Here is a 15697-nt window from a genome sequence, read left to right as displayed (position 1 = left end):
CCTTCCTGCCAAATACTTCTCATGTCCCCTCCTTGCTCGTCTTAGCTCTCTCTTTAGATCCTTCCTCGCTACCTTGTAACTATCCATCACCCCAACCGAAACTTCACACCTCATCTTCACATAGGCCTCCTTCTTCCTCTTAACAAGAGATTCCACTTCCTTGGTAAACCACGGTTCTCTCGCTCGACGCCTTCCTCCCTGCCTGACCGGTACATACTTATCAAGAACACGCAGTAGCTGATCCTTGAACAAGCCCCACTTATCCAGTGTGCCCAACACTTGCAGCCTACTTCTCCACCTTATCCCCCCCAAGTCACGTCTAATGGCATCATAATTGCCCTTCCCCCAGCTATAACTCTTGCCCTGCGGTGTATACTTATCCCTTTCCATCATTAACGTAAACGTCACCGAATTGTGGTCACTGTCCCCAAAGTGCTCTCCTACCTCCAAATCCAACACCTGGCCTGGTTCATTACCCAAAACCAAATCCAACGTGGCCTCGCCTCTTGTTGGCCTGTCAACATATTGTTTCAGGAAACCCTCCTGCACACACTGTACAAAAAACGACCCATCTATTGTACTCGAACTATATCTTTTCCAGTCAATATTTGGAAAGTTAAAGTCTCCCATAATAACTACCCTGTTACTTTCGCTCTTATCCAGAATCAAAATTCTATGATCCTATGATCCTATGATCCCTAGAACTATTAGGAGGCCTATAAAAAACTCCCAACAGGGTGACCTCTCCTTTCCTGTTTCTAACTTCAGCCCATACTACCTCGGAAGATGAGTCCCCATCTAGCATCCTCTCCGCCACCGTAATACTGCTCTTGACTAGCAGCGCCACACCTCCCCCTCTTTTGCCTCCTTCTCTGAGCTTACTAAAACACCTAAACCCCGGAACCTGCAACATCCATTCCTGTCCCTGCTCTATCCATGTCTCAGAAATGACCACAACATCGAAGTCCCAGGTACCAACCGATGCTGCCAGTTCCCCTACCTTGTTTCGTATACTCCTGGCATTGAAGTAGACACACTTCAAACCACCTACCTGAACACTGGCCCCCTCCTGCGACGTCAAATCTGTGCTCCTGACCTCTATACTCTCATTCTCCCTTACCCTAAAACTACAATCCAGGTTCCCATGCCCCTGCTGCATTAGTTTAAACCCCCCCAAAGAGCACTAACAAATCTCCCCCCCAGGATATTTGTGCCCCTCAGGTTCAGATGTAGACCATCCTGTCTGTAGAGGTCCCACCTTCCCCAGAAAGAGCCCCAGTTATCCAGAAATCTGAATCCCTCCCGCCTGCACCATCCCTGTAGCCACGTGTTTAAATGCTCTCTCTCCCTATTCCTCATCTCACTATCACGTGGCACGGGCAACAACCCAGAGATAACAACTCTGTTTGTTCTAGTTCTGAGCTTCCATCCTAGCTCCCTGAAAGCCTGCCTGACATCCTTGTCCCCTTTCCTACCTATGTCGTTCGTGCCAATGTGGACCACGACTTGGGGCTGCTCCCCCTCCCCCCTAAGGACCCGGAAAACACGATCCGAGACATCACGTACCCTTGCACCTGGGAGGCAACATACCAAACGTGAGTCTCTCACGCTCCCACAAAATCCCCTGACTATAGAGTCCCAAATTACTAATGCTCTGCTCCTCTCCCCCCTTCCCTTCTGAGCAACAGGGACAGACTCCGTGCCAGAGGCCCGTACCCCATGGCTTACCCCTGGTAAGCCGTCCCCCCCACAAGTATCCAAAGCGGTATACTTGTTTCTCAGGGGAACGACCGCAGGGGATCCCTGCACTGACTGCTTTTTCCCAGTCCCTCTTACAGTTACCCACCTATCTCCAATCTTTGTGGATAGTGGAGGAGGGAGTGGACCCGGACCCTTTGGTGGCGATATTTGGGGTTTCAGAGAAGCCGGAGCTCATGGAGAGGAGGAAGGCCGATGTCGTGGCCTTCGCCTCTCTGATTGCACGGCGGCGAATTTTACTGGAGTGGCGGTCGGCATCGCCAAACCGTGTTTGAGGAGCTGTTCGTTGGGAGGGAGTGGGGGGTGAAAAAGGGAAAACATTTGTACGGACGGTGATTGTTGGGAAGTATGTTTCACGAGGTGTTTACTCGCTGTAACCTGTTTTGATACATGTTTGTAATAAATAAATAAAAATTAAAAAGGGGGGGACTTGCTACACTGACACAGTAACAAGCATTATTCCCCCAACAGTATCTGAATCTGATGTAGAAAGAATTTGAAATAAACTGGTGACACAAATTGTATTCAAACCCAATTCCCGTCGCTGAAATGTCAACTGTTCAGACACAAGTAACTCTTGATTTGCCTGTTCTAACGGTACAGCGCTTGAATTGACAGAGAGGGAGGGGTCTTCAAACTGCCCCCCCAATATAAAAATTACTCCAATGAAGGGTCATTTTAACATGTCTCACTGGGCGGGAATCATAGAATCCATACAGTAAATTCGGCCCATCGAGTCTGCACCGACCCACTGAAAGAGCACCCTACCCATGCCCGCTCCCCTGCCCTATCCCCGTGAATCCACTTCGGGGCAATTTAGCACGGCCAATCCACCTAACCACATCTTTGGGCTGTGGGAGGAAACCGGAGCACCCGGAGGAAACCCACGCAGACACGGGGAGAACGTGCAGACTCCGCACAGACAGTGACCCAAGCCGGGGATCGAACCCGGGTCCCTGGCGCTGTGAGGCAGAGGTGCTGACCACTGTGCCGCCCTTCAATCCACCATCATGTCTTCCAAACCCAATAATGCAAATGAAAATTTGGGATAAGGGTGGAATGTGGAATTAATCAGCTGACCTCGTTGACTTCAGTGAAGAATAGAATTGAGAAAAGTGTAAACAAAGTATTGTCTCCAATCCCAACAATTCCCCGATGGGGGGGGGTTAAATTAAATCGTCAACTCTCCATTAATTAATATATCCCCCTCCCCCCACCACTGCCGCCCCGGTTGGTAAAGAGAATCCTCACCCTCACGAGCCGAGCCCTTTTCACAAGATCGTTCAGCTTCCTCAAGGCCGCATTCCTCGGCAGGTTCTGAAGGTCCTGGAATAGATCCTGCTCCTCCAACTCAAACAGCTTGCGGTTCTCGGAGATCAGGAGAGGCTCGGACCAGAAGGAGCCGATGTAGACGCGCATGACCTCGGGGGTGTTGATGACCTTCCCCAGGGACCACATCAGGGCCCCATAGACCCTCATCAGCTGCTGGGTGTCCACCTGGTCGGCCTTGTTCAGGACCACCCGGATCTTGTCCTCGTTTCCCTTCAGAGCTCGGATGGCTTCCGAAAACTCATCGGAAATCTCCAGCTTGTGAGCGTCGAACAGGAGGATGATGCGGTCAACGCGCTCAGCGAACCACTGCAGCACCGCGGCAAAATCGTAACCTGCAAAACACAAGGCGTCGTTAGAAAGAGTTGGGATTGGCTGAACAGTCTGGGACTCTATCAATGAAATGAGGATTCTGAGGGGTGATTCCAATCATCACCCCCCACCCCACCTACTGGTTCTCGAAGGCAGACTTTTGTCTCTTCCCATAGCTACTAATTCCTGGAACAGGTCGCTAGTCAGTTGTCAGGAGCTTCCAGCTTGAGGGGCGCCACTCCACACCGAGGAGGGTTGTCGAGGAGTCTCCCCCACTCTTACCGCCAGCCATTAATGTTTGGAAGGATTTTGCAGGTTGGTAATCACTGGCTGCGGTATGGATTCACCTTCCTTGTCCATCAAACCCCGGGGCGGGCCTCGAACCCGGAGCTTCCGGCTCCAAGACGTGGACACTCACTCACTGCCCCACAACACCTCCTGGTGACCTGGTAGAGGTCGTTCAAATTATGAAGGGGGATTCGATGGGGTAGACACAGAGAAGATATTTCCACTTGTGGGACATCAGGACAGGGGACATAAGGTGGAGGGGGAGCATCAATATGCGACAGTCACTGATAAATCCAAATGGGAATTCAGGAGCACCATCCTTACCCAGAGAGCAGGGAGGATGTGAGACTCGCTCCCACAGGGAGTGGGGAGAATGTGGGACTCGCTCCCACAGGGAGTGGGGAGAATGTGGAACTCGGTCCCACGGGGAGTGGGGAGAATGTGGGACTCGCTCCCACGGGGAGTGGGGAGAATGTGGAACTCGCTCCCACAGGGAGTGGGGAGGATGTGGGACTCGCTCCCACGGGGAGGGGGGAGAATGTGGGACTCGCTCCCACAAGGAGTGGGGAGAATGTGGGACTCGCTCCCACGGGGAGTGGGAAGAATGTGGGACTCGCTCCCACAGGGAGTGGGGAGAATGTGGGACTCGCTCCCACAGGGAGTGTGGAGAATGTGGGACTCGCTCCCACAGGGAGTGGGGAGAATGTGGGACTCGCTCCCACGGGGAGTGGGGAGAATGTGGAACTCGCTCCCACGGGGAGGGGGGAGAATGTGGGACTCACTCCCAAAGGGAGTGGGGAGAATGTGGGACTCGCTCCCACAGGGAGCGTGGAGAATGTGGGACTCGCTCCCACAGGGAGTGGGGAGAATGTGGGACTCGCTCCCACGGGGAGTGGGGAGAATGTGGGACTCGCTCCCACAGGGAATGGGGAGAATGTGGGACTCACTCCCACAGGGAGTGGGGAGAATGTGGAACTCGCTCCCACAGGGAGCGGGGAGAATGTGGAACTCGCTCCCACGGGGAATGGGGAGAATGTGGAACTCGCTCCCACAGGGTGTGGGTAGAATGTGGGACTCGCTCCCACGGCGAGTGGGGTCAGTACTGAGGGAGCGCTGCACTGTCAGAGGGTCAGTACTGAGGGAGCGCTGCACTGTCAGAGGGTCAGTGCTGAGGGAGTGCCGCACTGTCAGAGAGTCCGTGCTGAGGGAATGCTGCACTGTCAGAGGGTCAGTACTGAGGGAGTGCCTCACTGTCAGAGGGTCAGTGCTGAGGGAGTGCTGCACTGTCAGAGGGTCCGTGCTGAGGGAATGCTGCACTGTCAGAGGGTCAGTACTTAGGGAGTGCCGCACTGTCAGAGGGTCCGTGCTGAGGGAGTGCCGCACTGTCAGAGGGTCAGTACTGAGGGAGTGCCGCAATGTCAGAGGGTGAGCACGGAGGGAGTGCCGCACTGTCAGAGGGATAGTACTGAGGGAGTGCAGCACTGTCAGAGGGTCAGTGCTGAGGGAGTGCCGCACTGTCAGAGGGTCAGTACTGAGGGAGTGCTGCACTGTCAGAGGGTCAGTACTGAGGGAGTGCTCCACTGTCAGAGGGTCAGTACTGAGGGAGTGCCGCACTGTCAGAGGGTCAGTACTGAGGGAGTGCCGCACTGTCAGAGGGTCAGTACTGAGGGAGTGCCGCACTGTCAGAGGGTCAGTACTGAGGGAGTGCTGCACTGTCAGAGGGTCAGTACTGGGGGAGTGCCGCACTGTCAGAGGGTCAGTGCTGAGGGAGTGCCGCACTGTCAGAGGGTCAGTACTGAGGGAGTGCCGCACTGTCACAGGGTCAGTACTGAGGGAGTGCTGCACTGTCAGAGGGTCAGTACTGAGGGAGTGCCGCACTGTCAGAGGGTCAGTACTGAGGGAGTGCCGCACTGTCAGAGGGTCAGTACTGAGGGAGTGCTGCACTGTCAGAGGGTCAGTACTGAGGGAGTGCCGCCCTGTCAGAGGTGCCGTCTCTCTAGAGGAGACGGGTGTCTGTAAAAGGTGCCCCAATTCTCGAGAGCAGGGGGGGTTTTCCACGATGGCCTCCTGACCAATAGTTGCCTTGAAACCAAAATCCAGAGCTGATGATCACATTGTTATCTTTGGGATCTTGCTCTGCGCAAACTGGCTGCTGTGTTTCCCACATCACACAGAGAATGCAGTTCAAAGAGTAACTGATTGGGGGCCCGCGGAGTGAGTTGGGGAGTAGCGGGGTTGGGAAAGTGGCAACAGAAATGCAAGTCCTTATTATTTGCTGTCCTGCCGGAATGGGCTGGACTGAATCTCATTCCCCGATGGATTTCTGCACAGGCGGAATCTCAGTTTGCCAAACAAAAAACTGTAACCAGGAAGAGCACCCGGCCCTTGGCAACCAGTCACTCCCCAGCAACAAAGAATTCCTTAAAAGGCTGAGTTAGCAATGAGTGTTTAAGAGAGGAGATCGCTGTGTAATGGCCGACTAACGCACAGGCTCTGCCCCCACAACACAGGGGGAAACACTTTCAAACATCTGCGGCACTTTCAATCAAGCGAACCCTTTGCAAATCAGGCAAAGCGAAGCCAGAAAGCGAGAGTTGCCGAGTGTGGGAGCTGGAAGTGATTAGCGGCAGAATGATTGCCAAAGAAAGAATTCAGGGCAAATGGATCAACCTCAATTTTCCGATTGTCAGCAACCCGAGCTTCAGGCCAGCGGATAAGAGCGCCTCAATGCAACGGCGCACATTCGCCTTCGTACCGCTCCTCCGGGAGCGAGGAGGCCGGGTTTGGAGGAGCGCGGACATCTCGGGAGAGTCACGGGGCGAGAGGCAGTCAGGGAGGGGCGAGCCAGGCCGTGGGGGGATTTGAAAACAAGGAAGAGAATCTGACGGTCAAGTTGCTTCCGGATCGGGAGCTGGCATTGGGTCAGTGATCACGGGGGCGGGGGGGGGGGGGTTGTGTTCAGGTACGGGATGCAATGCCCTGGAGCGAAGTATTGGGGCCGTTGCATCGATCAGTCCCGGGGCAGGGAGGGTAGGGGGCGTCCTGGGGGGTTTGGGGAGGGTGTGTGTGCGACTGTGCTGTTGTGGGGGTAAGTCAGTGGGGGAGGGGGTCCCAGAGCTTCAACATCCTCGGGGAGAGGGGGGAGGTTACCCCATATTTTAGGGGGCCGTCACTGTAAGTCCCCCCAGCCACACGCTTCCCACCTGAGATAGGAAAAAGTTTGATTGTCATTTTCCCACCCTCCCCATTCCCGTCAAATTAAAAATTGAGGCTGGGCGGGAGAAGGCCCTTCAGTGGCCATTTTGGGGCCTCAATAGGGTAGAGGGCAAATTTCCTGCCCAATGCATTGCCCGAGTGACATTGCACCTGGGTGGGCATCCATTCAGGTTTACGCTACCCCTGCCCCTGCCCCCGCCTCTCCTCTGCCTTAGGGGGAGGGGGGGGTGCAAAATTCTGTCCATTGAGGCAACATTTTGAGTCTGAGGTGAGGAGAGAGTTCTTAACTCAAAGGGTTGTGAATCTTTGGAATATTCTCAGTCATTGATATATTCGAGACAGAGTTGGGTAGATTCCTGGGCTCTGAGGGAGTCGAAGGAGATGGGGAAAGGCCGGAGGGGGGGGGGATTTTACTCGGACGGTCGGCCATGTTGGGCGTTGGGAAGGGTTTCAGGATGCGTGTGGCTGCTGTGACGAGGAGGGTTGGATGTTTCGTTCTCTTGCTCCAGTAAATGCAGCAAAATTAGGATTTGTCCTTTGTGAATTGGGACTGGAGGGATTTGCTGCTTGCTTGGCAGACAGGTGAGAATATATCCTCCAACCCTGCAACAACCTGAAAGCAGATGAGGAAAATAAAATGTAACAAGCCGGGGAAGAGCCAGCCAGGTCGAGTTCAACAAGCGGTGATTTATCAAACAGACGGACAACGTGTGCAGAGCATTACACAGAAATACAGCACAGAAACATCTCCAGGCTGGGGTTTCTGCCCCACACAAAGTCTCCTCCTATCACCACAACCGTCTATTCGCCGTACCGGATGAGGTTTTCCATGAAGGTTCCACGTGCCCCTCGCCTGAGGTGTGGTCACCCTCAGGTTAAATCATCACTAGTCAGCTCCCCCCCTCAAAGTGGAAAAGCAGCCAGGGACTGTGCGGACATCTACTTACTTTTATCTCCAGTATTCACCTCAACCACTCCCCGTGGGAGCGAGTCCCACATTCTCCCCACTCCCCGTGGAAGCGAGTCCCACATTCTCCCCACTCCCCGTGGGAGCGAGTTCCACATTCTCCCCACTCCCCGTGGGAGTGAGTCCCACATTCTCCCCACTCCCCGTGGGAGCGAGTTCCACATTCTCCCCACTCCCTGTGCGAGCGAGTCCCACATTCTGCCCACTCCCAGTGGGAGCGAGTTCCACATTCTCCCCACTCCCCGTGGGAGCGAGTCCCACATTCTCCCCGCTCCCTGTGGGAGCGAGTTCCACATTCTCCCCGCTCCCTGTGGGAGCGAGTTCCACATTCTCCCCACTCCCCGTGGGAGCGAGTCCCACATTCTCCCCACTCCCCGTGGGAGTGAGTCCCACATTCTCCCCACTCCCTGTGCGAGCGAGTCCCACATTCTCCCCACTCCCAGTGGGAGCGAGTTCCACATTCTCCCCACTCCCTGTGGGAGTGAGTCCCACATTCTCCCCACTCCCCGTGGGAGCGAGTCCCACATTCTCCGCACTCCCTGTGCGAGCGAGTCCCACATTCTCCCCACTCCCAGTGGGATCCAGTCCCACATTCTCCCCACTCTCTGGGTAAAGAGGTTTCTCCTGAATTCCCCACTGGGTTTATCAGTGACTGTCGTATGTTGATGGCTCTCGTGGTTCTGATAAAGTGTAGAGTTCACCTTTGCTGGTTTGAAGCCCAACACCACACTCACCCATCAAGTACCCCCGGGTAAAGGTGGGGTTGTTAATTCCCAATTGTTTCCCCTCCAACCTTCCCAGATTTCCATAATATTCCCCCCTCCGCCTGAGCTCGGGGCAGGTTCAGCTTTGTTTTGGCAGAGCTGCACAAACTCGCTCTTCAAATTCCTCCCTGCAAGTTCAGGCAACGACCGCCCATCTGTAACAGCGAGCTGTGCTGCCTGTTGGAGATCAAAGTCCCAGGAATAAGTCAGGCGGCGCTAGTTAAACAGGGGGGAAACACTGAAAGCAGAACAACATCACTGAGGAGCAGACACAGCAACACAAGGGAGCAAGAAACACAAATGCTCAACACCAGATTAAAATCTCTCCCTGACATTATTTTCATCAGCTCCAAACTCATTTTTCCGCTGTTTATTATGCCCACAGGATGCACTTAACAAAGCTCTGCGCTTATAATTACAAAACAAACTTCCAGGTTTGGAACAGCCCCTGTGTTTTGCATACCCCTCCCATCACCTGGCTCCTGCCGAATGCTTATTAAAATTCCATTTGTAGACAGGAGTCTAAATAATTGATGATCTTCATCAGAATGACAGGTTTTTATTGCGAAGCTTCACTTTGGTGCCCGTTACCGCTTCGAGGAGGGCGATGGGTTAATGTCAGAGTTTGGTTTCTTTTCCGAATTTGATGTGTGGTCACACTTTTACCATTGCCCAGGGAAGGCCATTCTTCCCATGCTATCCCAGTCAGAGGGTGTCAGCCAGCTGGCCCCTCACCCTGTCCACACGTAAACCCCAATCGACAGGGTCACTCGGTATCCAGGAGAAGGAAAATGTTTCTGATTTTCTCCCCCAGACGCACTTGTTAGTACCGTCTGGCACCTCCCCACACAGTCTGGCCCCTCCCCACGCAGTCTGGCCCCTCCCCACGCCGTCTGGCACCTCCCCACACAGTCTGGCCCCTCCCCACGTAGTCTGGCCCCTCCCCACGCCGTCTGGCACCTCCCCACACAGTCTGGCCCCGCCCCACACCGTCTGGCCCCTCCCCACACAGTCTGGCCCCGCCCCACACCGTCTGGCCCCTCCCCACACAGTCTGGCGCCTCCCCACGCAGACTGGCCCCGCCCCACACCGTCTGGCCCCTCCCCACACCGTCTGGCACCTCCCCACACAGACTGGCCCCTCCCCACACAGTCTGGCACCTCCCCACACAGTCTGGCCCCTCCCCACACAGTCTGGCACCTCCCCACACAGACTGGCCCCTCCCCACACCGTCTGGCCCCGCCCCACACCATCTGGCCCCTCCCCACACAGTCTGGCCCCTCCCCACACCGTCTGGCACCTCCCCACACAGTCTGGCCCCTCCCCACACAGTCTGGCCCCTCCCCACGCAGTCTGGCCCCTCCCCACGCAGTCTGGCCCCTCCCCACACAGTCTGGCCCCTCCCCACACAGTCTGGCCCCTCCCCACACAGACTGGCCCCTCCCCACACTGTCTGGCCCCTCCCCACACTGTCTGCCCCTCCCCACACAGTCTGGCCCCTCCCCACACAGTCTGGCCCCTCCCCACACCATCTGGCCCCTCCCCACACCGTCTGGCCCCTCCCCACACAGTCTGACACCTCCCCACACAGTCTGGCCCCTCCCCACACTCTGGCCCCTCCCCACACCGTCTGGCACCTCCCCACACCGTCTGGCCCCTCCCCACACCGTCTGGCCCCTCCCCACACAGTCTGGCCCCTCGCCACACCGTCTGGCCCCTCCCCACACCGTCTGGCCCTTCCACACACCGTCTGGCCCCTCCCCACACAGTCTGGCCCCTCCCCACACAGTCTGGCCCCTCCCCACACCGTCTGTCCCTTCCACACACAGTCTGGCCCCTCCCCACACCGTCTGGCCCCTCCCCACACAGTCTGGCCCTTCCACACACAGTCTGGCCCCATCCCACACAGTCTGGCCCCTCCCCACACCGTCCGGCCCCTCCCCACACAGTCTGGCCCCTCCCCACTCAGTCCGGACCCTCCCCACACCGTCCAGCCCCTCCCCACACAGTCTGGCCCCTCCCCACAGTCTGGCCCCTCCCCACACAGTCTGGCCCCTCCCCACACAGTCTGGCCCCTCCCCACACAGTCTGGCCCCTCCCCACACAGTCCGGCCCCTCCCCACTCAGTCTGGCCCCTCTCCACACAGTCCGGCCCCTCCCCACACAGTCCGGCCCCTCCCCAAAGAGTCTGGCCCCTCCACACACAGTCTGGCCCCTCTCCACACAGTCAGGCCCCTCCCCACAGAGTCTGGCCCCTCCCCACACAGTCTAGCCCCTCCCCACACAGTCTGGCCCCTCCCCACACAGTCCGGCCCCTCCCCATACAGTCTGGCCCCTCCCCACTCAGTCTGGCCCCTCTCCACACAGTCCGGCCCCTCCCCACACAGTCTGGCCCCTCCCCAAAGAGTCTGGCCCCTCCACACACAGTCTGGCCCCTCCCCACACAGTCTGGCCCCTCTCCACACAGTCAGGCCCCTCCCCACACAGTCTGGCTCCTCCCCACACAGTCTCGCCCCATCCCACACAGTCCATCCCCTCCCCACACCATCAGGCCCCTCCCCACACAGTCCAGCCCCTCCCCACACAGTCCAGCCCCTCCCCACACAGTCCCGCCCCTCTCCACACAGTCTGGCCCCTCCCCACTCAGTCCAGCCCCTCCCCACACAGTCCGGCCCCTCTCCACACAGTCCGGCTCCTCCCCGCACAGTCCGGCCCCTCCCCACACAGTCCGGCCCCTCCCCACACAGTCCAGCCCCTCCCCACAGAGTCTGGCCCCTCCCCACGCAGTCCGGCCCCTCCCCACACTGTCTGGCCCCTCCCCACACAGTCCGGCCCCTCCCCACACAGTCTGGCCCCTCCCCACACAGTCCAGCCCCTCCCCACACAGTCCAGCCCCTCCCACACTGTCTGGCCCCTCCCCACACAGTCCGGCCCCTCCCCACACAGTCTGTCCCTCCCCACTCAGTCTGGCCCCTCCCTACTCAGTCCGGCCCCTCCCCACACAGTCCGGCCCCTCCCCACTCAGTCCAGCCCCTCCCCACACTGTCCAGCCCCTCCCCACACAGTCTGGCCCCTCTCCACACAGTCAAGCCCCTCCCCCACACTGTCCAGCCCCTCCCCACACAGTCTGGCCCCTCCCCACACAGTCCGGCCCCTCCCCACACAATCCGGCCCCTCCCCACACAGTCTGGCCCCTCTCCACACAGTCCAGCCCCTCCCCACACTGTCCAGCCCCTCCCCACACAGTCTGGCCCCTCCCCACACAGTCCGGCCCCTCCCCACACAGTCTGGCCCCTCCCCACACAGTCCGGCCCCTCCCCACACAGTCCGGCTCCTGCCCCGACAGTCCGGCCCCACCCCACACAGTCCGGCCCCTCCCACACAGTCTGGCCCCTCCCCACTCAGTCCGGCCCCTCCCCACACAGTCCGGGCCCTCCCCACACAGTCCGGCCCCTCCCCACTCAGTCCGGCCCCTCCCCACTCAGTCCGGGCCCTCCCCACACAGTCCGGCTCCTGCCCCGACAGTCCGGGCCCTCCCCACACAGTCTGGCCCCTCCCCACACAGTCCGGCCCCTCCCCACACAGTCTGGCCCCTCCCCACTCAGTCTGGCCCCTCCCTACCCAGTCCGGCCCCTCCCCACACAGTCCGGCCCCTCCCCACACAGTCCGGCCCCTCCCCACACTGTCCAGCCCCTCCCCACACAGTCCGGCCCCTCCCCACACAGTCTGTCCCTCCCCACTCAGTCTGGCCCCTCCCTACTCAGTCCGGCCCCTCCCCACACAGTCCGGCCCCTCCCCACTCAGTCCAGCCCCTCCCCACACTGTCCAGCCCCTCCCCACACAGTCTGGCCCCTCTCCACACAGTCAAGCCCCTCCCCACACTGTCCAGCCCCTCCCCACACAGTCTGGCCCCTCCCCACACAGTCCGGCCCCTCCCCACACAATCCGGCCCCTCCCCACACAGTCTGGCCCCTCTCCACACAGTCCAGCCCCTCCCCACACTGTCCAGCCCCTCCCCACACAGTCTGGCCCCTCCCCACACAGTCCGGCCCCTCCCCACACAGTCTGGCCCCTCCCCACACAGTCCGGCCCCTCCCCACACAGTCCGGCTCCTGCCCCGACAGTCCGGCCCCACCCCACACAGTCCGGCCCCTCCCACACAGTCTGGCCCCTCCCCACTCAGTCCGGCCCCTCCCCACACAGTCCGGGCCCTCCCCACACAGTCCGGCCCCTCCCCACTCAGTCCGGCCCCTCCCACTCAGTCCGGGCCCTCCCCACACAGTCCGGCTCCTGCCCCGACAGTCCGGGCCCTCCCCACACAGTCTGGCCCCTCCCCACACAGTCCGGCCCCTCCCCACACAGTCCGGCCCCTCCCACACAGTCTGGCCCCTCCCCACACAGTCCGGCCCCTCCCCACACAGTCCGGCCCCTCCCCACACTGTCCAGCCCCTCCCCACACAGTCCGGCCCCTCTCCACACAGTCCGGCCCCTCCCCACTCAGTCCGGCCCCTCCCCATACAGTCTGGCCCCTCCCCACACAGTCCGGCCCCTCCCCACACAGTCCGGCCCCTCCCCACACTGTCCAGCCCCTCCCCACACAGTCCGGCCCCTCTCCACACAGTCCGGCCCCTCCCCACACAGTCCGGGCCCTCCCCACACAGTCCGGCCCCTCCCCACTCAGTCCGGCCCCTCCCCACTCAGTCCGGGCCCTCCCCACACAGTCCGGCTCCTGCCCCGACAGTCCGGGCCCTCCCCACACAGTCCGGCCCTTCGCCACACAGTCCGGCCCCTCCCCACACAGTCTGGCCCCTCCCCACGCTGTCTGGTCCCTCCCCACACATTCCAGCCCCTCCCCACAGAGTCTGGCCCCTCCCCACACAGTCCGGGCCCTCCCCACACAGTCCGGCCCCTCCCCACTCAGTCCAGCCCCTCCCCACACAGTCCGGCCCCTCCCCACACAGTCCGGCCCCTCCCCACACAGTTCGGCCCCTCCCCACACAGTCCGGCCCCTCCCCACACAGTCTGGCCCCTCTCCACACAGTCCGGCCCTTCCCCACACAGTCCGGCCCCTCCCCACACAGTCCGGCCCCTCCCCACACAGTCTGGCCCCTCCCCACGCTGTCTGGTCCCTCCCCACACATTCCGGCCCCTCCCCACAGAGTCTGGCCACTCCCCACACAGTCCGGGCCCTCCCCACACAGTCCGGCCCCTCCCCACTCAGTCCAGCCCCTCCCCACACAGTCCGGCCCCTCCCCACTCAGTCCAGCCCCTCCCCACACAGTCCGGGCCCTCCCCACACAGTCCGGCCCCTCCCCACTCAGTCCGGCCCCTCCCCACTCAGTCCGGGCCCTCCCCACACAGTCCGGCTCCTGCCCCGACAGTCCGGGCCCTCCCCACACAGTCTGGCCCCTCCCCACACAGTCCGGCCCCTCCCCACACAGTCTGGCCCCTCCCCACTCAGTCTGGCCCCTCCCTACCCAGTCCGGCCCCTCCCCACACAGTCCGGCCCCTCCCCACACAGTCCGGCCCCTCCCCACACTGTCCAGCCCCTCCCCACACAGTCCGGCCCCTCTCCACACAGTCCGGCCCCTCCCCACTCAGTCCGGCCCCTCCCCATACAGTCTGGCCCGTCCCCACACAGTCCGGCCCCTCCCCACACAGTCCGGCCCCTCCCCACACTGTCCAGCCCCTCCCCACACAGTCCGGCCCCTCTCCACACAGTCCGGCCCCTCCCCACTCAGTCCGGCCCCTCCCCACTCAGTCCGGGCCCTCCCCACACAGTCCGGCTCCTGCCCCGACAGTCCGGGCCCTCCCCACACAGTCCGGCCCTTCCCCACACAGTCCGGCCCCTCCCCACACAGTCTGGCCCCTCCCCACGCTGTCTGGTCCCTCCCCACACATTCCGGCCCCTCCCCACAGAGTCTGGCCACTCCCCACACAGTCCGGGCCCTCCCCACACAGTCCGGCCCCTCCCCACTCAGTCCAGCCCCTCCCCACACAGTCCGGCCCCTCCCCACACAGTTCGGCCCCTCCCCACACAGTCCGGCCCCTCCCCACACAGTCTGGCCCCTCTCCACACAGTCCGGCCCTTCCCCACACAGTCCGGCCCCTCCCCACACAGTCTGGCCCCTCCCCACGCTGTCTGGTCCCTCCCCACACATTCCGGCCCCTCCCCACAGAGTCTGGCCACTCCCCACACAGTCCGGGCCCTCCCCACACAGTCCGGCCCCTCCCCACTCAGTCCAGCCCCTCCCCACACAGTCCGGCCCCTCCCCACTCAGTCCAGCCCCTCCCCACACAGTCCGGCCCCTCCCCACACAGTCCGGCCCCTCCCCACACAGTCCGGCCCCTCCCCACACAGTCCGGCCCCTCCCCACACAGCCTGGCCCCTCCCCATGCTGTCTGGTCCCTCCCCACACATTCCGGCCCCTCCACGAAGAGTCTGGCCACTCCCCACACAGTCCGGGCCCTCCCCACACAGTCCAGCCCCTCCCCACTCAGTCCAGCCCCTCCCCACACAGTCCGGCCCCTCCCCACACAGTCCGGCCCCTCCCCACACAGACCGGCCCCTCCCCACACAGTCCGGCCCCTCCCCACACAGTCTGGTCCCTTACCACAGGGTCAGGGTCAAGCCCCTCACACCAGCCCGTGTGAATTGTGCATAACCTCTGGGGGTGGGTTTATTCGTTGATTGACTTGTTTCTGATGCATAATTGAGAAAAGTCAGAGACCGGGGGAAATTAGGGACAATTAATGGTGATTGGCTGCAGTTTGGTTCTGAAGTTTTAATGTCATTTGTGATTTTGGCAGTGCTCAGAATCTTGTGATTCTATTTTTTAAATTATCTCTCGCTTGGAGCCAAGGCCTGAATCAAAGGACGGTTCAGACCCTCAAATTGGGTCATTGAGAATTGTCCCTTTAAATGGAATCAATTCTGCTCGGATTTGATCAAATACTGTTGTCATAATGTAGGTTTAGATAAAGGATGAGGGAGGCCATTCAGCCCTCCCCGTCCCCACCCACCCCCCAATATCCACCCAGGGGGGCTGCAGAAGGACAGGCT

At 60.2% G+C, this 15697-nt stretch overlaps 1 protein-coding gene across 1 annotated transcript in view; it reads right to left on the bottom strand.

Moving 5' to 3' along the window:
* Nucleotides 1-15697, bottom strand: part of LOC140402274 (EH domain-containing protein 2-like) — a 61428-nt gene that overhangs the window by 33095 nt on the left and 12636 nt on the right. Inside the window, exon 3 of the mRNA XM_072489918.1 lies at nt 3010-3422. Within this exon, the coding sequence (XP_072346019.1) occupies nt 3010-3422 (413 nt within the window). The remainder of the gene's footprint in view (nt 1-3009; nt 3423-15697) is intronic.

This window comes from Scyliorhinus torazame, chromosome 25 (genome assembly GCF_047496885.1).
Source record: "Scyliorhinus torazame isolate Kashiwa2021f chromosome 25, sScyTor2.1, whole genome shotgun sequence".
Taxonomy (NCBI): domain Eukaryota; kingdom Metazoa; phylum Chordata; class Chondrichthyes; order Carcharhiniformes; family Scyliorhinidae; genus Scyliorhinus; species Scyliorhinus torazame.
This window is presented reverse-complemented; position numbering and strand designations above follow the sequence as displayed.